A 22,231-nucleotide genomic window follows, 5' to 3' on the forward strand; every position below is an offset into this window, starting at 1 on the left:
AAACGCCACCTGCCCAGGAGCTAGCTGTGGGGAAAGGGAGCAAGCCAACACAGGCATCGTTCACAAAGCTGGGGCAGGGAAGCTTGCAGATGCCTTACAGCATCACGTTCCCAAGTCAAAATACCTTAGGCAAACAAAAACCCCCTTAATTGGAAAGAAAGAAAAAGCCCAGCCAAAATATGTCAAGCAACAGAACTGAAACTACCACCGATGCAACTACTGGAATAGGTAGGAAATGACTTATTTTGGATCCTTTTTAATAATAATACTATAGAGCCACTACAAACTGGCTGAATCTAACATGCTAAAACAGCAGAGCTACTTGCTGACAGCCTGCTTATGAGTTGCAACCATGAGAGCTGTATCTCGGCTCTCTCCCCATGACCTGCAAGCCAAACTTATGGGTGGGAGTACCGGCCTCTAAGATGCCATTTCTGCCCTCCAGAGTTGCATGTACCCTTTACGTTCTGACTCACATGATGAGTTTCTGCAGCAGAGCAGAAGACACCAGAAGCACGAACCAAACCCTCTGTCCTCCTCCATTTGCCACCTTCCAAGACACTTTGCACCGCTCAAAGCTCCTGACTTCCTCCAGTCTGCAAACAAGCCCCCGTGAAGCTGCTTTTAATCATTCCCGCTACTAAGAAGAAAACAACTGATTAAGTCAGTAAGAATAACCATATCCAAGCAGTCCACCGCATTGTCCCAAGTCCCTTGAACCTTTCTCTCCCTTCTCCAAATGTATGTTCTGGCATTACTTCATGCAGCAAAAATGTCAGCACTTTGGGTCGGTTCACCTAAACGTAGATATTGCCACAGGCACTGGGTGCCCAAGCCCCCATGAAAGCCAAGGAGCCTGGACTGAGCTCATCAAAGGGACGAACTTGGCTGAATTGCTTAAGACTCCTGATGAGGTTTTCCCCTTCCCCATACGTCGGGAGCACAGACCCACAACTTGCACCTGGACGCAGCTGGGTGTTGATCCAGAACCGAATCCTGCCCCCTGCACCTGCAGGGACTGTCACAACCCCAAGAGGCTGGAAACACCACATGAAACCCGACGGGGGGAGATTTGGGGGAGTCCCACTTCAACAGTAGACTTGCCAATACGGTCGCGCTGGGTCAGCTTAAATGCTCGTGCAGCTTCGTCTCTTCTCCAGCCAGGGAAGAACAAAAAATGTTTAGAAAAAAGGATAAAGCAGGGCACATGAACTAATTTTTTTCTGGGCATATTCCCTAGCTTCTGGTAGCATGCTGTTTAAGGATCTCCTGGGCTGCATCTTGTATAGAAAATTACAGCTAATATCCTTCAACGACTAAATTGTGCACAAATCCGTCCAATCTCTTTCCAAGCTTTCTGGCTTCCTGCAGTGAGCTGCACCATTTAATTTTGTGTTATACGATATATGAATTATTCCCGCTTATTTTACGATTACAACCTGACAATTTCCTCTTTGTTCTTGCTATAAGTAATTGTTCCCTATGTTTTCCACAACATTTACTATCTTCAATATCTGCAGCTGTTATTTTTCCACATTGAACTCTTACTTTCCATATTCCCCTTTGTGGAAGAGGTTTTATTAATCTGGTTAACCTTATTGCCCCTTTCTAATCTTTTCGCTCTGCTGAAAACTTTGGGAGATGGCATGACGAGAACCACAGTTTTCCCGTGGGGTAGGCATCACAGCTACACACGGAGCAAAATTTAATTTTCAATTTTCTTCTTTTTCTAGCAATTCCCAACTTTGCTTCTGTGCTGACAGCTCCTAAGCCCTGGCATTAGGCACTAGATGCCTTTGGGAGAGGTTAGTCAGGCGAGTTGATTTTGGCATGGATGCAAACACTGACCTATCTAGCTAACTCTTGTATTTTTAGTATTATGCAGAAAGAAAATGCGTTTGGCCAGCCCGAAATCTGCACACGCTCTGCCAGTGACGCAATGCCCCCACACCATGTTCCTATTTAGAGGCTGACCCCAGGCGCAGCAGCGGATTTCACCCTCTCCTCTCATAGACTACAGAGCAAGGGATCACAAAGTCACTTGCTCCCTCACCTCTCTGATCCATCACCAAGCAGCTCAGGTTCATTCCTGGGTGTTTTCCAGCATAAAATATGGTGTTTAAAGCACCAGAAACGACATTTCTGCCCTCCCCTTGCAAGCTTTTCCGAAGACTCCCTCACTCACATAGCCACGGGATTAATTCTCAAATATTCAGCATTCACAGTTTCACGTAATTAACTCCTGTATCTCACAATACTGCCCTAAAACAAAAGGATATTTTTACTCCCTCAGTAACTGCAGGCTATCCCCGACAAATATTCGGGCGTTGCATCCTCATGGATTCCAGCCACGTCTGCAGAGAGAAGAAAGCCCACGATGCACACACAAAAGACTTTCTGCTATACGTCACGCCTGGCCTTCGAGAGTTACGGAAGTCTTCCAATATATCGTACTCAGCCATGCAAGCTCAGCCCTGCAAGCTCAGCCCGAGCAGGAGAGAAAATACCCGCAGAGAAGGAAGAGCAGCTCCCCATCTCGCAAAAGGCACAACGCAGCCACAAAGGGTGCAGGCCTCCCTGGCACATCTCACCACCCCGCTAAAGACTGGCGCTCCGTGCAAGGACTCCAGCTATCGACAGGCTAATGCATAAGCTGACAAAAATCCAAGGGGTGATATGAGTACAATATGGTAAACAAAAAAGGCTGGAAAGAGCTTACAGTAATACAAACAGAGGGCGATTACAAAAATCTGCTACTTTCGGAACAGATAAACAGCCATTCACCAAGGGCCACATCAAGCGCTGATGCACATATAAGCTGTTCTTGCTGTTCCCATGCAATGGTTGAACTGGGCACCATCTAACTGAATCAAATTTACCAGGATTTGGACAACATTTTATAAATGCAACTGCAAATAAGAATTCCAGATTTTGAAGAACAGAGGGCTACAGGGAGCCATTCAGCAGCTTTTATTACCCTTCTACCATAACGTTATGTCATATATTAAGGGAATTAAGCGCTACACTGTAAGTGCAGAGAAAGATAAGACAACAACTCAGCTCTACTCTCGCTTTCTGCCACTAATCCCCTGGGTATTAGTAGGGGATACTAGGCAGCTTTATGAACACCTACTAGTTTCTCATCAGCAAAACAAGATAACAAACCAAGCTCTCTCATGTAACATCCGTGAGTATTTGCATGCAACTGCTCCATCTCACAACTTGTTACCAAAATGGTCTTTGCTTTACAACAGATAGAGTGGAAATCAAATCTTCTTCAATTACAAACGAGCCTCTGACCTCATACTCGGTTTGGGTATTAGTTTCACTATTTCTTAAAAATAGAAATGGGAATTAACTCCAGGAAAATGGAATCTATCCTCAAGTGCACAGTTCAAACTAGCCAGTAGCTGAGTTAAAAGATGCCTTTGTATATGTTTATTTCAAGAAAACTACCGGGAGGGAAAAAAGACAGGTTTCATCCATCCCAAAATATTCGCCCAGTAGTTTGATACTCGTAGAGCTAACCTGAATTATCAGTCCTACAACCCGTCAAATCTCAAACACCAAGAAGCTCCTGGTGAAGTGGTCAGTCTTGTACTCACTATAACCCTGATTTATAAAAGTTACAGTACCGCTTACAGTAGTTGTAGCAGATATACTGCCCATTTATTAAGTCATTTTACACTGGTGTTCCCCACAACTCTGTGCCTCCTGGGAATTGGAAAGTAGTAAGAGACCACTTATCTGGGGAGATACAAATTAATGGAAAAACCTAGATTATGCTCAGGCCACGTGTGATGCTCCTATGGTGGAGCAATAAACATACCTGTTAAGCCCAAGCTGATGGTGAACGAAAGGTCCTCAAAGGCCCTAGAAGAACAGGACACCTGTAATGAAGCCTTGTTTGCACAACATGACTAATTAAAAGATCCACCCAAGGGCTGCAGATTGCTTCTCAACCAGCCTGCTAACCACTAGAGGCAGATACTCAGAAATCCTCTTGAGCATCAAGCTGCATGTGTTACGCTCATTGCTACAAAACAAAACAGAAGTTAAGCACCACGTCTGACAACTGGGCTGGAGTTTTGATTTTCAGCAGCAGCTAATGTGTGGCTTATCTTTAGGAGATTTCAAGAAAACAGGTCAAGGGTTTTTTTTTGGGGGGGGGGGGCTCTTTTTTTTTTTTTTTTTTTTTAATTAATTTCATGCTAACACATTAATCCTTTATGAACACAATGAAAGGAGGACTCCAAAGGACCTCAGCTTCTCAGAGTACCCAGGCATGGGAGCCCTGGGAACCACAGTCAGTCCAACCCTAGTCCTAAAACAGAAAGTTCCTCCAAACTGCCAGGAAGCAGGGACTCCTGTTTGCCAAGCAATTACGTAGGTTCTTACCGTTACTCATCCTAAAGCAGAACTGTAGTCCAGATAAGTGAAACCTACCACTCCCCCTGTTGACAAAGACCTTGAAGGATGCTCAGAGGATAAACAAGTGTCAGGGAGCGGGAACCACGCCTCTCTTCCTCTCCTGGGTGCACCTCGTCGCATGCAAAGAGACCTGCTGGTAACCATGCAGTCACTGTCAGAAAAGCTGCTCCACAACCGAGACTGCCACGTCAGCGCTCACCAGCTGGAAATGTCTTACAAGAAGCAGATCTGAACTCGCCTGTCATCTCCTCAGAAGAAAACATGCCACCTCCCCCGGAGCCCCTGTGTTCCTGTGCACACTGGTGGGGACCACCAAGGACGGACCCCTACCACATCCCAGACAGACCTTCCCTGCAGCTGGGAGAGCAGGACGCAGTGCCCAGGGAGGAAGTCTCTCCAAGGACACCATTCCTTCCCCCTCTGTCTTCTTCAGAAGCACAGGCAGCATTAGACACAAACCTGTTTCTCTGTCCTCACCGAGCCTGTTCCTACTGGAGAGGCCAAACCTGGGGTGCTGTGTCCAGTTCTGGGCTCCCCAGTAGAAGGAAGACATGGACACCCTGGAACGAGCCCAGCAAAGGGCCACAAAGATTCATCAGGCATGAAAGGGGAGACTGAGACAGCTGGGAGTGTTTCATCTGGAAAGGAGAAGGCTCAGGGGTATCTTATCAACATGCATAAATACCTGATGAGGAACAGTAAAGAAGACAGAGCCAGACTCTTCTCAGTGGTGCCAGGGACCAGACAAGAGGAAACAGGCATGAATTGAAATACAGAAAATTCTACTTAAACATAAGATTTTTTTATTACTTTTTTCTGGGAGGGTGGTCAAACACTGGAACAGATTACCCAGAGAGGTTGTAGAGCCTCCATCCTCGGAGACATGCCAAACCCAACTGGGCAAGATCCTGAGCAAGCAGCTCTAGTTGACCCTGCTCCATGCAAAAAGGGTTGGACTAGATGATCTCCAGACAGCACTTCCAACCTCAGCAATTCTGCAGTCCCTCATGCTTCAGTGGGCACTACCCCAGCCAGGCCATGCAGTTCTGCTGCCAGTTCCTCCTCATGACTGGCCCCACAAATCCTCCATCCCTAGCAGGAAGGCAAGCTGCAATGCTCTCTGACAGTCTTCTGGCCTCACAGAGCTATCAGTGCTCTCTCCTCGGCTGCATGCGGCCATATGGCAGCAAGTTGCCCTTCCTACCCAGTGGCCAAGACAGCCCTGATGCATCAACGTGGGTTCTGCAGAGCAGTCCTGGGAAACACATGGGCATTGGGGATCATTCAGGAATCAGCTCAGATTGGGCACTACTGAGAGGAATCGGCTCAGCGGACTCCTCACTCGAGCAGATCTGAAGGACCTAGGGATTTCAACAAATCCACAGCCTCATCTCTCCACTTGTAAACACTCACCTCGTGGCTCTGTCTGAGGCCCAGGATTTATAGGGACAGGATGCTCGGAAGCTTATTTCAATTTAAGCGAGATAGTCAAACCTAACACACATTCATTCTTTATCTTAATTAAAAGGTCTCTAGCTTGGGGAAAACAGTACCAGCTCGTTGAAGGTAATTCACAAAAGTCCTCAATTCTGATTTTGCAGCACAAGGATTCAGCACCTGTTTACAGAGCTCTTATCTCCTTGGTCAGATGAGAAAAGCCCGGCAAAACAGGAGGTTATTTAACCCAGATCAGTTCCCTGGCCTGGTTCACAGCACTGCCTCACAAAGAGTTGGGTCAGCACAACGGAGCGGCAGCACAGGAACAGAAGCAAGCAGCTGGGAGGATTAACACCGAACAGCAGCACCAATGCCCAACTCTTCATATCCTGAAACTATGGCCTGAGCTTACTGAAATTAGGAATTCAGCATGTCCAGAGTGTTAAGACAGGAAGTCTCTATCTTCAGTATTTTAATGTGAAGACAAACCAAAATGATCGCACACAATTCTGAAGGCAGCATCACTGACATCTTCCTGAAGCTACGTACTGAACTGCAACTCAGTAGCAGGCTGTCCGCTCTTTGCTTTACGCATGCCTTCACATAACCGATGTGTTATGCAACCTCCGCGCACCAACGTTCGAAAAAGGTGAATGTCAAGGCACTCATGTAGGAAAAAGTCTAGCAGCACACTCATTTCTCCGGCACATAAGATCCTTTTCAAATACCTGCCCGGTTAAAGGACTTGGTTTTCCCCTATGGAAGAAGCAAGGTTCACACAAATGCCGGTTCTGCCGCACCCGTAGCAAGTCCACTGCATCCATGACCTGGCAGAACCGTGCTTTGCCAGGCAAAACAAGCATGCCTAGAAATGTGCCATCTTCTGTTTCTTAGTTTTATTACCCATTAGTATTTGCAGACACTCTAGAACTGCAGTATCAAGGGCCAGAGGGTTCACAACACAGTATCACTAAATCTGTGGATACCAGCGTCATGGAACAGTGTATTTAAATAATTATGGAAAATGAGTAAGTGGCTCATGTACTAATCAACTTCCATATGAACTTGTGGGACAGCTAATTATACAAAAAAAACAGATCACATCACTCAAGGACTAGGGGATTATTCTCCTGCAAGTCAAACTGTTTACGTTACGGCATTCTGCTGCTATCTTTAAAGCAATATGTTAAGCACAGATTGCCATCATGATGCCCCTGGCAGCCAGCATCAGAAGTGACTGTCCCACTGATACAGAGACAAAAACCATTAAAGCATTGCCTTCCAAGTGTGGTCAAATTCTTATTTTAACTTTGTGCCCTTTGATAAACTGGCAGCATTAAAAAGCGATCCCCATCCACACAGTCTAGACTTCTGCTCAGAAGGGAAGCTGCGCACAGCAGTCGCACCAAGCACACCACAACATGCTTTGGTTTTGGTATAGATACAGCAACACTTCCCCAAGGAAAAGAGAAGTTTTCACTGATGCACTGACCCAATTGCTGCCTCCTTTGGTGGCAATTCTGAAAGCTAAGGTTCAGGAACACTTCACTCACAGATTTATATTTGCTGCAGCTGATAACACAGAGCAGCATTTACAGGTGGCCCAAAGCCTCACACCTAGACCCGAAAAGCAATATCCTCCTACATGCTATGTGAGCACTGGACCAAAGCAGCCCCAAGGTGTAAAGCTGTGCAGTAAGTGTCTTGCTGTGACCTTTCAGTCTCACCTTCCCACACTCCCGTTCATAAAATGCCCTGAGTATTTTAGAAGCTGTGTTTTCATTTTTAAGCGTTTTATAACGACCATACCCAGATGTTCCTTACACCTTTTCCCTTGTATAAAGTCTGATTTCCAGCAGTCGAGGTAAGTTCTGAGTAGTTTTATTCTAGGACAGAAGGGATGGCTGGCTTTTTAATACATTATTTATTATTTTTGTTTTCTGTGACTTGAAGCCATGCTTATTTGCGGAAGAAAAACAAATATTAATTTCAGAAGAGTTACAAACATCGCAAGATTTCTAAAATGCGCTGTTTGTTCAGCACCTATTCCATTCATTTCATAAAGGAGCAGTAAAAATGACACTCTCTGGAGGAGCTGCATAATGTGCATGTGGCTTTCACAGCTTTACATGATGCAGTTGCCCCAAACATACACTAATGAATACCACACCCCATTTTAGTGTGTGTAGAGGGGGAAAAAAAAAAACAGGAAATATGCACTGAGAGAGAGAACTGAGCTAAACTCAAATTTCATTCCTCAAGGGATTGCATGTTACAGAACTATCAAACCATGAGCGTACAAGAAAGGCTCTGGCACTGCATCGTGAACTGGTGCTCCCAGGAGCGCTACTCGCAGCTGTGCTTAGTGTTTCCTGCAGCATTCCCTGTCCACACTGACCCATTCAAATTCTCCAGGAGAAAGTCACATACGTCCTGCTTTCCAACAGAAGTACAAGTTCATTTCTATCGACTCCCTGCAAATGCAATTTGTCGTCATTACCAGGGCTTTAAAAAGATTGGCTTAATGCTGCATGACCAGAAAAGAAGACATTTGGGGCACACAGTATTGTCGAAAACCCTCTGTGGCTCGCAGCAACTATCACCTGTTTTTAATTGTGTATGAAATAGCATCTACTAAGATTTCTGCACACTTAAGCAAGCACAGAAGAGTTGATTTACAACCAAGTTTTAAAAAGGATCCAGTCCCATGTTTGCATTCTAATACGCACTCTACCTGACTGGTTGTTCCTCATGCGGATAGCTTTGGCTTTGGCCAGCTCCAGGGCCGTGACCCATCGTTGCCTCTCCACTTCCGAGTTTGCCTTTAAGTGGTATGTCCTTCCCCCATTGGAAAGCACAATGTTACAAGAGTCCTCCGTTTCGATATGAGCCGTTGACAGGTTGATGGTTCCGCGACACGTGTGGGCCATTTCAGCCTGTGTCCTGCACAGGAACAGAGGAAAAGGAAGCATAAATCCCTCTGGATTCACTCTGTCCCCAGATCTTCACTTCTGCTCCTGAACACCCATCGCTCGCTGCTGCGGGTTCACCTTCCTAGGTAGCAAGGGCCTACAGTAAAATATCCTGAGAATGCAGAAAGCACATTTAAGCCATGAAACCTAGAAAAGCTTCTCAAACAGAAAAATAAGGAATGGGCTAAAGCATTTGGATTGAGCTGTGTGGCTTGTTCCCTTGCATCAACTCCCTCAACGCTTACACTGGTGGGCTTCATACGCAGCTGCTTAGCTCTCGTGCTTCCCCAGAAATAAAATTCTCAACTGTACAACTCTGGCATTTCTTGCCTCATTTGCATTGCTGCTTCTTTTCTCCCACTCCCTACTATTCCACTTCTGGGATCTAGTATTTCGTAGCTTTTTATATTCTCTCTTTTCAATCATGGTCTTTTGTCTAACAGTTTGATTAGATCTTGCATGCAAAGATCTCCATTTGTAAGGCAAATGAGTACAGCATAATTCCTCTGTCGCAGTTAAAATAGCTTGACTACTGACAGCATTGCTGCTTACTTCAGTAGGTTTACTTAGATCAGTGAAGAGCATGGGATGTTTTTCTGGGGCTAAACTCCCAACTCAGTTCACCCCAGAAGTATTCAGCTCAGCATACCAAGGAGAAACGGGCATGCCGGCACTGCTGCACATAACTCTTAGTGACCAGTTTACAAAGCAGCTACAAAAAGACAAGCCTTTGTTTAATAGAAACCTTTCTTGATATCATTATTCATGGATCAGGCTCTTTGTTCAGTCTATCCCGCAGCAGACTTAATCCACGGCTACCCCACTGCTTACAGCAGCATCCCAAGACTTCATGCTAAGAGGCCAAGGTCAACAAATCCTCGATAAAAATACAACAGGCCTCCCTGTCCCATACTCCAATTCTCCTAGTCCAAAACAGAAACAAGGGTGCAGACACAGCAGATTGTTTGAAGGGTGGTTGCTTTGAACCATCGGTGATAACTGCAACTCTCCCTTTCAGGAAAGGGTATTTCTGAGCTTGAGTACTCTTAGCCCTTCACGGGCTTGTAGCTTTATCGAACCTAAAACGATTACTTGTCTTTATTATCAATTTTCCTCTTTCCCCTTGCCTGCTTCTCATTCCCGAGAGGGCCCAAGTCCCATGAGACTAGCAGGTCCCACGCTGACTGCTGGTGAAGGTTTCGGCAGGTATGGCACTGGTTGAAAGCTGGCCTCCCGCCCATGCAGAGATACTTTGTCTTTTCAGAGCGTGAAAGCTAGGGAACAGCCACATAGCAACCGACAGCTACTTCTTAAAACACAACTTAGCATAATGTTTTCAGAAGCACCTAAGAAAAAAAAAATTTTTTTTTAAGTGACAAGTTCCAAAGACTAGATTTTTAAAGGCACTTGGGCACAAAGATAAATGCCTCCACACTCACTACTGCATTTACAAAAGCCTAAAACAGCTCTACAAAGAGTCCTAAATGCTTACCACCACCCCAGCAGACATACTCAGACACCATCTCTCCCTCTTAGTTGCTTACCCCTTTGCCAGAAATGGGGGTACATTTGTCACTGTGACGCTCCGGGTCTGCAAGCGTTTCCTGTCCGCCCCAAACTTACATTTGTCCCATCCACTACAAGCACTTCAAACCACGGAGTACTTATTATCCTGCATTGATACAGGACATTGCAAAATAGGGTCCTTCGGGCTGGTATTTACTACAGACTTCATTATTTTAAAAAAAGATTGAAGCAGGACGGACAATAACATTTCGAAACTTCAGCTCCTCCACTTTTTCTCCCTTATAGCGCTAGCTATCACTTCTTATAGCATAGTTTAATCTTGTCTAGCATGTTCACCAATTTCACCAGCATAAGTAGTAGTCAGGGTCCTAGAAGAGTTTTTAAACCCAGTTTAAAATCCTAAATCACCCAAAGTCCATGTAATTATACTGGAGAAAAGAAAGAGGGGATCAGAACAACGCCATCACAGGGCACAGAGGCCTCGTGTAGTTTTGCGTGCTTCTTGTCCAAATCATTCCCATGGTCCTCTTTTCAGGATCTTTTCCTTGACATTAAGATATGCTGGAATTGGAGAGATTTCAGACAACAGTTAGAGCAATTTTGCTAGCATTTCAGCAGAATACATTACTAAGCAGGTGCTCATTGAACTGAAGAATCACAGGAATTTGCCAAAATTTCTTTCCCTTACTAATGGCTCCTTCATTTTCCCCAACGCCTAGCAACATAGTCCTTACTAAGGAATGTCCCCAATGACAAAAGTCTGTCATTCTTAACTTCAGTTCTTGTGGATAGAGGCATTAGATAATGTCAGAAGTCAATGGGATATTTTCAACAGCTTAGAACATGCAACAAGGAGAGGCCACCATGAAGTGTCACAAGACTTCCACTGAAAGAATCACCACTCCCGGAAGAGGCCGATTCAGGTACTACCTGCGCATCATCCAGCATGCTTTAGATGAACACACGCACAAGAACAAGTCAGACAACAGCACTCAGAACCACTAGGTTTAGGGCCAGGACAGGTGAAAGCCTCCTTAAACAACTGCTTAGCTCCAGCATTTTACAAAGAGTTTGCATCAGCCACAGATAGCTTGTGTAAGCATGTACGAGTGAGGACAGACCACTTCACTCAGGGCGGCAAAGCAACTCAGAGCAAAAGGGCTATCAAAGAACATGGCACTTGTGCTCCTCAGGCACCCAAGTGCTTTTTAAAAGAAATCCAGGCCAGTTATTTGAAGCATTTTCTGAAGAGTACACAAGGGGTGAAAAAAAACAAACTCAAAAAATACTAACTTCTTTCCAGCTGGTTTTGAAGGCTTCAAGGCTCTTTGCTGCATGACTAAGCAGCTGACAACAAGACCACCTCTCCACAGATGAGCCAGTCCTACAAGCAGCAACAACCTTTGCTCGCAAACTTGGGAATCACCAGGTTACATAGCCTCGCTCCAAGTCCCAGGGCTCTGCATCCGCCACCCTTCAACTATTTTTCTCCACTTTTCCTGTTGCTTTATTCTAGATGTCTTTTCTCAGCTTTCCGCTCCTAAACTATGGCACCTTTAGGCACAGTATTCCCAAAAGGTGATAGTTCATCTTCACCTGGATTTTTAAGTTGCCTCGGTTGGGCAGATGTCTTTGCCGATCCTGACATGGCAACGCCCAGTCTCTCCCTCTAAGTTTCCGATTCCCCTCTATAATGGTCATCTTTTCCCATCTTGCTATGTTCAACTTCAAGTTCCATTAGGACATGTCCAGTCACTCTTTTTTCTACCACTGCTAACCTCCCCTCCTTCTCAACAGCAGCCTGTACAAAACAGCCACCCGTCATCCTGCTGCACAGCTCCTCACCACCTCACGACTCTCACGGTAAGCCGTGTTCTCCTCAGTTCACCAATGTGACACCTCACTAAATTCATTAAAGTCCAGATGTGATAGCTCGCCACAACTTCTAAATTTTAAGAATTTCAGAACTGCAAAGACTTTTATCTGCTCTGACTCTGCTTCAGAGAACAGGTTTAACCTAGCACCACATCCAAGCTCAATGTGCTGACACAGCATTCAGGGACCACGCAGAAAAGCAAAGCTCTTGGTACCTCGTAGCTACTTGCAAGTAAACTCTCGCAGCACCACAGGTTAAATTCAAACCCAGTGAGCACGGTGCAGTTGCACTTGTTTGCAGAAGGGGTGAATTTTGCTCCAAATGAAATCAAGCAGTGGTTTTCATCTCAGAAGTCATCCTCCTTGTGATTCAGCACGCACTGACATTTTCTCAGGAGGGAATACTTTTCACTTTGAAAAAACTGCTAAAATGTTTTCCTCTTATACAGAAAAAAGGTCTCCAAGGTGACTGAGTTAAGCTGATTTAAATCACGTAAAACAGCCCCGCTCTTCCACCCAAGAAAACTATTTCTGCGCAAGATATTGTTCTTTAAGCTACCTTTGAGTGAAAATCTGCATGGGAAAAATCAATTCCTATCAATCATCACCCACAAGGCAAGCACCTGACCAAGCTCTGAGCCAACAACCAAGCAATTTTCTCTGTCTGCATGCAGAAAAATAAGAGGTGCCCTTCAGAAGCACTTGTGTTTAAATGAATCTGCTTATTCATTGCTAGGAGCTCAACTATTGCATAACATGATCCAGGCAGATTTTCTGGTTCTCGACTTTCTGCAATAATCTGAGAGCTGCGCATATGGGAGACCACGTGGGCAGGCCGCAGAAAGCTGAACTGAGGGGAAACATGGACATGAACCACACAGAGGTGGACGCTGCCAAGTATCTGGGATATTTTGCTGCTCCCCCATACAAAGCTAATTCACATATGCACCTTCACAGGTTTACAGTTATTAACTGTGCATGGTGCCCAGGCATACACAGAAGATGACTGCCTTATATAGTCCTTGCCGATACGCACAGTGAAAGAGGCTACGCAATCACATCAACAGGAGTAACCACCAAGGTTACCACAGCGAGAGAACTGGCTCCCCTCGTGCTCCTGATCCGCTCCTCTGGCTTCAACCCAGGATGGCGTTAAGGCACCGGCACAGAATCTGCCTCCGGCGAGCAGGATATGGCTTTCTCCGCCCAGACCCCCAAAAGCAACTGCAAGGTTTTTAAAACAAGTCTCACACAGACCTTCGAGCAAGCCAGAGGCTCACTGAAGCAGATTAGACCCAGCTCAGCTAACTCACCAAGCAAAACTACATCTAACAGTGCAGATTAGCCAGTCCAGCGTATATACACTGAGACATATAAGAGATTTTCTCTCTCCCCTAACGCTAACAATTTTATAGCTGTTATTAGCTATAAGTGCTAAAACAGAGTGGAAAAGAGCACTGCTATATAATGCCATGGGAGTATTTGTTCTAATTTGTTTAGACAACACAAAAGCACTTGTTTTATACCTACAAGTGTTTAAAAGCAGGGAGAGCTGGACTACAGTGACTACGGAGCAAGGGGAAAAACTAACATCCTGGACCCTGGGACAGAGCAAACATTATTCCTTCCATCCCAAAGCACAGCAGCGAGATCCTCAAAGCACTGCGGTGTCCCAACACGAGCCCTGCTGGTGCACATGTCCTAGAGGGGTATGGAGCCAGGGGTCCACGCTGCTAAGAGATGCAAAGCCCCCACAGGACTACGCGTAGGTGGACCATGCCAAGTAGTATAGTGGTATTGCCCCAAGTTACAGCTCACTCCAACTAGTAATTTTATCCTGAAATGAAGGCATCAGAGTGTGCGTGTGTCTGTCTAGTTCACCTCCCCTGGTGATAAACAGCTACACACTAACCCGACTGAGACTTGCTCATGAGTGGAGCAAAGTCAACTCACCGCTTTACAGGCAACAGGCATGCAAGACTCGGGGCAACCCCACGCAAACCTTGAGCGAGTAGCAATAACCTAGAAGCAGGCTGCTGAGCCATCCCAGGGCACAGCACAACTCAAGATCATGGCACTGAAAAACAAAAACTATTAACTAAGTCACCACAATTGATTCCATATTCCCCAAAATACATAAGTCTTATCAGAAAGGAGATTTCTTTCTCTGAAAGCACAAATAGACTTGATCATGATGTCACCAAGTCCCTATTTGAGCTGTCAAACCCACTCTGCAAGCATGGCTCCCGATTCCTAAACAGATTTTGCCAAAGCTACCAGAAGGTGCTGCTCAAAATAGAGCAGAATTAGCTTTTATTATTATTTCTTCAACAGCACGTAGGATGCAGTAATAGAAAGACTGGCATCATTGCTCAGGCGTCCTATCCATAAGTACAGCAAAGCTCTTGTATCACAATTTGCATAATGCCCTATTTTGCAAAAACCTTCAAAGATCTTCCAGTTGTTAAAACATTACTTGCATCACTTCTTATTTCTGTGACTAGAGAAGTTGCTACGACTACTTTAGTACCACAAATCTAAACACACAGAGCTTGACCAGATGACTTACCAGCTTGAGTTATTTAAAAAGGCCTTCAATATAAAACTAATTTTTGCCCTCTGATATTTCTCAGCCTGATAGGATCAGCTGCATGCTACAGTGTAATGGAAAAGAGTAGTAAACCACAATTTAAAGACCTGTTTTCTAGTTCTGAAGGAATACTCAAGCTTTGCATGAGATTGTCCCGAGTGTGTCAGCTGCGTAAGACACTCCCACTTTTCAACTACTGAAAAGAATCTTACAGCAAGATCTCATTATTTCGCAGGAGCTCAGAATTATCAACAGAGCACAGAGGAAAAGGTGAAAAAGCAGGTAGTAATGTTTTCTACCTAGTAGCTCCACAGTTTTGATCTCTGAGAAAGCACCACTTTATATACAACAGCCAAAGATTTAGCTCCAAATGCCGGTAGGACGTTGCTCAGACTTTGCAACTTCTGGCTGCCCGTGCTAAACAGAGAGCGTCTGCCTGGGCAGGTCCCACTGCAAAGACTTCCTTGGAAGATACAGGTGGGGAGAAGATAGCAGGCAACTTCTCAACCAAAAAGGATCAAGTGAATACATTAAAATGCAAGGAGGCATTTGCAGCTCAGCAATATTGACTTGCTTCAACATTGAGACACTTGTGCAGTTTCTTTGGTCAGCGTTTCTTTCCACCAGCAGTGCTAAAATACCACTTCTTCATAGTCTTGTCTCTTCTAAAAGTTGACTTCCCCTTTTCTCATAGCTCAACCTATTCCAGATGGAGAGCCTAGGAAGGCAATCAAGACGGTGCTGCACAGCCCTGATCCACCTTCAAAGCAGCCAGCAGTATTTCAGTGAGCTTTACACCATTCGAGCAAAGGCAAGGAAATCAGGAATAGCAAAGCAGTCCGATTTTGAGATCAAAGTAGACATTTGCAACCCTGGCAGTTCAAAAGCTATTTCAGTTCAACTGAGTAAAGTGGAGATGACACATGTATGGAACCTCAACATGTTACTTCCTGGCAAAAAGTGTTCAGCTTCACAAGAGCACTAAAAAAGACTCAAACTAACAAGCAAACAGTTCCTCCAAACTGGATTATCAAAAAAGAATAAAAAATAAAAAAAAAAATAATCAAATCAGAAAAAGACTACACAAACACTGACCTGAACTTCCTAAGCTGGAAGGGTCAATACTGTCTGCTCATGTGTTTCCACACAGCTCATTCCATATCACTAGGCACCTTCGCAGAGAAATCCAAACTACAGACTCTACTAGACCCATGGAAATGACTTTCTGATATGCTCTTTCTTTTCTTATATGATCTCAAGATAGTTTGCTATAAACTTAAATATAAGAGAAACCTGATTCTACATCCTAAATGCCAAATTCACGTTCTGTCACTCCTAAACCAGAGGACAAAACTGGCCATAAATGCCAGTTAGTGCAGGGCTCCAAAATCCATCACTGTGCTGACAAAATCAGCCACATGCTCTTTTCTTTCCTCTTCAAGTGTATCCTCCATCTCCGGGTTTCATTAACTGCAGTTACGTCAAACCAAGTAAAATTTGGGCAGGTGCGTTAGAGGCCATACCTGTACCTTCAGATGTCTCCCAATCACATGCTTAAAGAGAATTTGCCCTTCCTCTTCCAGTATAAGAGAATTATGATAAAAGCTAGCATAATTTACAAGCTGCTGTCTGAGTCATTCTTCCTTTCTGAAAGCAGCACTGGGAGCGTTTGAACACAAAGCTGCTATATAAACCAGAGCCCTGGCAACATCCAGGAGGCATTAATAGCAACTCCAGCCCCTTTGCCAGGTTATCATTCAGTTGTAACAGTAACTCTGTCACTGTTTACAAACTGGGAAATATTTTAGTATAAACAGCATTTATGAGAAAATCTACTGTGGTTGCCATGCAATCTTTTCAAAGGCTGTTCCCCCTCCCCATAATTAGTTGAGCTATAAAAACTGGTTATGCATGGATGAAGTTTTGCAGGGACATTTTAATGTCTGCCTTTTTCTGTCCAGTTTTGAGCATTGGTCCAGAAAAGCTTCCTCAGCACTGACAGCATCATCAGCGTGGTTGTTCCAGTCCAAGAGCTTTTACCTGTTTCAGAGCAGCAATTTCCCAACTTTCCTGCGGGACAAGGGGGTACTGCTCCAGGGAGCTGCTGGACGGTTAACAGGGATTGAACCAAGCACTTCACTGCAGTTGCATGAGCTGACTGGTTTGTCCTCCAGGATGTAGGATTTGGGCACAAAGCATGAGATGGATATGAAAAGTTAAAAAAGGAAAAGCCACAGCCTGTCAGGGAAGAAAGTGAAACTATTCATCACAGTTTAATGATTTTTTTGAGTCTGTGGATGTGCAGTATAAAGAACTTAAAGCAATATGATCACTACTCATGCTACGTGAAGTTGGAAACAAATACCATGTCCATATTTTGGGCTGTGAAACAGATACTAAGAAGAGCTTCCTCAAGTAAGTTCCCCCATCGAACCATTTTCCAAGAGCTTGGAAACAGTTTGCCACTACCATAACAGGAAAGAAATATGCATCTAGTCTTCTGCACCAATATTGCCGATCACATCTAAAGAAACAAGTCAGTAAAGGAAGACGACTTCTTAAACCACTGGAAGACAACGCTTCTTCTACAGAAGGTGGAACCACGACGCATGGACACGTTACAACCCAGGAGCGTTCAGCTGGCACACCAAAGTTAGATACGAGGCACAAGGTCTTCCATGGCATGTAGGAAACAATTCAGTGTACAAGCTGAATAACCAAGACCAGACAGTTACTGAGAGGCAGTGAAAAGACCACCACAACCTAGACAATTCATTTTTAACACTTTAGAACAAGCCAATTATCATTTTGCCAAATTTTTAACTCGTTTATAGCTTGGTTTCTTCAGCATGAAAACATGCACTCGGCTGAACCATTATATCAGTTAAGACAGGCCCCTGCAAAAGGAACCGTTTTACTCTTCTAGAATTTTTATGACTCCCGTGCAGCCAGAGCTTTCCTTCCTTCAGCACTTGCCAGAGATTTTTCTTCTCAGAGGGCCTAAGGTTATAGAAAGATTAGAAACTTTGCTGTCTCCTGGATATTGCTGACATCCATCAGCTTTTGAAAGCAGAAAATGAACTACAGGGAGATAAGAGACTTAGACATAGATTTGGAAAGAACTTTCCAAGCAGAAAGCAATGAAGGCTAAGCCACTGACCAACTTAAAAAAAATAAAACCAACAAAAAACAGACAAAAACCAAACATACACAGCTTACCAAGCTGAGCCTTGGTCTACCTGTTCGGCTGGTATTTTGCCCGTCCACCTTGCCTTCCCTGGATCAGGCAAGCAAGCAGGCCTACAAAAGCAGTAAAACTCTTAAATATGGAGACTTTACTCTCAAGAAAAATAACTGGGTAGATGACCCTAGCATATCTCCCATGAAAAGAAATGAGAAAATCTGGGTATGAAAGCCAAGAATTAGAGTTTTTAATCAGTGCTGTAATTTCCTTTTAAGCAACATTTCCTGCTGCCTATTCCAAGGCAGCAGTAAGCCCATACAACCTACCTTTAAGAAAAATTTAAAGGGACTTGAGAGGGATGTTTATACTTCTCCAAGAAATCACAGCAGAGCCTCCAGGCCCAACTCTTCATATCTCAACTTTTACCTTTGCAGTATACCTGCACAGACCTAGCACTAAAAACACATTACTTCACCAGAAACAGGGCTACAGGAGTTACAGATCAAGACCATGCCAAACCTTGTACCTTGGGAAAAACAAAATGAGAGCGTATTTCATTCCAACAAGGTCAAGACATTACAGTTACGGGTTTGTGATAGCTTCTTATGACTCAAGGACAGGAGAAGGATTGATCATTAGCAATCATCAGCACTCTCGAAAAAAAACATTTCCTTCTTGCATGTTGATTCAGTCTTGCCACACATTTATTCATATAAATCTGAGCAAGAATAGAACTAGTTTCGTTCTCAAAGTCCAATCTGAGGATGGTGGGAGCAAATCTAACTCATTATAGGGAGAAACAAGACTTGAACTAAAATTTGCATCAGAAGACACTTCGAAAGTAAAAAGTCACATACACAAGACCCTGCTTTCAATGTTAACCTGAAGCAAAGTCTGATCGAACAAGAACATGGGGTATAGTGGACTCCTACTCCACTCCCCTCCTACTCTCATACAATCCCTTATATGAACCGTTAATCCTAAAACTGTACCAGAGTCAAGGTGGAGGCAAAAAAGATACCTTCACTTCCACATATTTATTCATGCCTTCTGCACAAGTCCAACATGATCATCCTTAACTGCTGCTCTGTATTTGGGCTGAAGAATTTTCTTAAGTGCTTTATCTAGCAGAGATAGAATTTTAATATGTAAATTTTTTCCAGTTGAAGATAAGAAAATAGGATGCAATGCCACAAAAATAGCCACCTGTAACCTGAAGAAATAGCTACATCACCTACAGAGAAAAAAAAAGCTGCACAGAAAAAGTAGAAAGATGTGTTCAAAAGATAAAGTAGTTCAGGAATAGCACAGAAATCCCACACATGTTTCTCAGGGATATAAAATGGCAGAAGACACCGTAGCTGAGAAAGTCTGGAAGATATTAAAGTCAAAATTGCAAAGATGTTTCAAATTTCACAAATTAAAAAATAGGGACTAGGGCTCTCAGGTACTCAGCTGCTGCTTCCTCCTATACTTACAACATCAGCTAGACTCAGGGATTCAAACGGCAGAGCTGCATGCAGTAAAAGTCAATGGCGCAGAGTCATAAGGGAACTCAGATCTGCTGCAGTCATCTTCAGCAACTGTGGTAAGCACAGACACACACAGGCAGCTGGTATTAAATGCAACTATTAGTATGAAGTGTGACTTAACATTGGCCGGGCCTTCTATGTGGGTCAATGTCAGCATTGCGCTTCATACTCCTGACACCACATCTCTCCATGGTTTATGGTCCAGCATCTCCCATGGGTGGAGAGCCTGTAAGTAGATATGATTTCTCCTAAACCTGTAGGATAATTACTGAACACAGAGACACAAGTAGGACAGAAAAAAGAGCAATTTAAGTCATTTTTAGTCACTTGTACCACGACCACCACTTTAGGTTATGGATTTAAGCAAAATCCTGGTTTTGGAAATTACTTCCTCTGACACGGATCAGAATGGCAAGTCTCAGCCTGAGCTGCTCTAGAATTGCATGAAAAAAAAAAAAAAAACAGTAGTACAGGCTGGACACAACAGTGCTACTAATTAACTGTGAAACAAGAAACACAACAAAACCAATGGTCACGAGGCAGCGCTGTCTCCTTGCCATCACTCGCTACATATTGGGCTGAGATCATGCCTATGAAGGGCTCACCTTCCTTGGTGTTTTGTCTTGCCTTTTGGGAATAATGCAGATATTAAACATGCAGTCAAGGCCAAAAGAGTTCAGTCACACAATACACATCTCACTCTCGTTATACATATTTTACTCCCAGCTGGAAAGACTGCTCCTACCATTCAGGCACCGCAGACAGATAGTACACCAAAAGCTAAGATAAGCGAAGAAAGCAAGAGAATTATCTCTCTCCGTCATTTGGAGCACATGAAACACCTTTCTGTATGACAGATCGCTAGAGGAGCAGAACGACATATCTCCAAACCAGACGTTAACAGGTAGGAAAAAAAACAGTACACAAGCAACACTGCACTGCACACTCACAGCACAGAGAGAAGGCAGATGCAAACCCTACATCTCAGGGCACCCCACTAACACACCAGTAGATCCGAAAGGGATAACTTTCATAAACACATTGGTCTGGAGATACAGGTACGTCAGTGGTGTCAAAATAGCTCAAGGACCCCCATGTCACAACGCACAGCCCAACAGTTCAAGGGCGCTGTAGCAAGAGGACTATTACCAACCACCACTGAGCACCTCACCTGCCGTAGCCACCCTACCAAGCGTAACCAGTTCAAACACATGCCTGGCAGCTTAGTAATCACAGGCTGCTGGGTAAACAAAATCATGAGCTTCACATCTTTCCCTGTCTTCCCAGCAAGACAACAAGGATAAACATTTCCACTCTCAACTGCTGAGAAGGGACTGAGGCAAGCTAAGCTTGTGCCGTCACAGACTGCCAAGTAACACATCCAAAAAGCAGAGAGAGCAAGCCCGACTTCTGCATCTGTTCACGGCTACATGACAGCCTACTCGCTTCTGCAACGAGAAAGTTAAAGACGCTAATGTTTGTGACTTGCGGGCAGTAGTTGAGCTCCATACCCAAGGAGAAACCCCTCGCAGCCCAACTCACGTCCCTGGCAGAACAGGAAGGCTGCAGTTCTGCACACCGTCACGGAAGAACATCTTCCCCGCAGAATACAGCGGACTAAATCAGAGACCCACCTTCCCGACCCGCAGAGTACCGCAGGGGAAGCAAGCGCACACCCACAGCAAGGTACCCTCACATCTCTGCACTCCCACCCTGTATTATGGGATGCAGGACGCACAGGTAAGACAGGGCAGGTACTGTTGCAGTACTACCAGGAAAACAAATACATGTTGAAACTCATTTAAATGCAGCTGCTTTTCTGCTACAGAAAGCATTAAATCACCAGAAACAGGTAGGAAATCAATGTAAAATCCCAGTACAAATGGCTGCAAAGCATTCCTCTGTCCAAATCTGCCAACTGTTACTGTTTCAACTGGGTGTCTCAGAACAGTATAGGCATTTAACTTGGAAATGGTGCAGACCTTCCTCACGTTAGCATTTGTGTAACAAAAAGGCTACTTCACGTCCGTTAACCTTGCAAAAAATATGAAGAGTATTCTCCTGTGGCCAAAAAGTAGACTTGTTTGACCCTTCTTCTGCGATTTTATATCTTGACTATACAGCATCCAATGTGCAGCTTGCTACCACAGACTCGCAACAAAGAAAAAAAATCCTGGGAAGTCAGTCACTTCTGGTGCAGCATTCGTAAAATCATTGCCCTAAACCAAAGATTGAGGAAAAAAAACTCACAGTAACACACTTTTTTAAAAAAACTTGGCATTACAGAACACATTAATTACCTGATTGTACTAATGATAAATGACTGTATTTGACCTTAGCATTGCAACCAACTTTGGCGACTTGTACCGCACAGAACTACTTTCTCATCCGAGATGAAGAAAATGATTGATTTCTTCAATGCAAAAGCTTGAAACCAACCAATACTACAATGTTAGCTGGCTTTCTTAGAGAAAGATCAAAACGGACTTTCGAGAAAGATTATGCTGGTAACACTCTCTCTTCTAGAAGCAGGTTCCGACCTCCGACTGACGATTTCAACCCAAAACTGGAGCTGCTGGATTCCCACCGCAGCAGAGGTCACAGCATGCTCCACCAGACCCCCTTCGCCCACACCCACCAGCCAAGAGAGACCTTCCCCTGGCCATGCTTTGCTCATCCTCAC

General features: G+C 44.4%; 1 protein-coding gene across 2 annotated transcripts in view; it reads right to left on the reverse strand.

Annotated features, from left to right (window-relative positions):
• OSBP2 (oxysterol binding protein 2) overlaps positions 1 to 22,231 on the reverse strand; it is a 162,347-nt gene that overhangs the window by 114,343 nt on the left and 25,773 nt on the right. For both annotated transcript variants that reach the window (XM_064522377.1, XM_064522376.1), the window contains exon 2: positions 8,603 to 8,811. In XM_064522377.1, the coding sequence (XP_064378447.1) occupies positions 8,603 to 8,811 (209 nt within the window). The remainder of the gene's footprint in view (positions 1 to 8,602; positions 8,812 to 22,231) is intronic.

This window comes from Dromaius novaehollandiae, chromosome 17 (assembly GCF_036370855.1).
Source record: "Dromaius novaehollandiae isolate bDroNov1 chromosome 17, bDroNov1.hap1, whole genome shotgun sequence".
Classification (NCBI taxonomy): Eukaryota; Metazoa; Chordata; class Aves; order Casuariiformes; family Dromaiidae; genus Dromaius; species Dromaius novaehollandiae.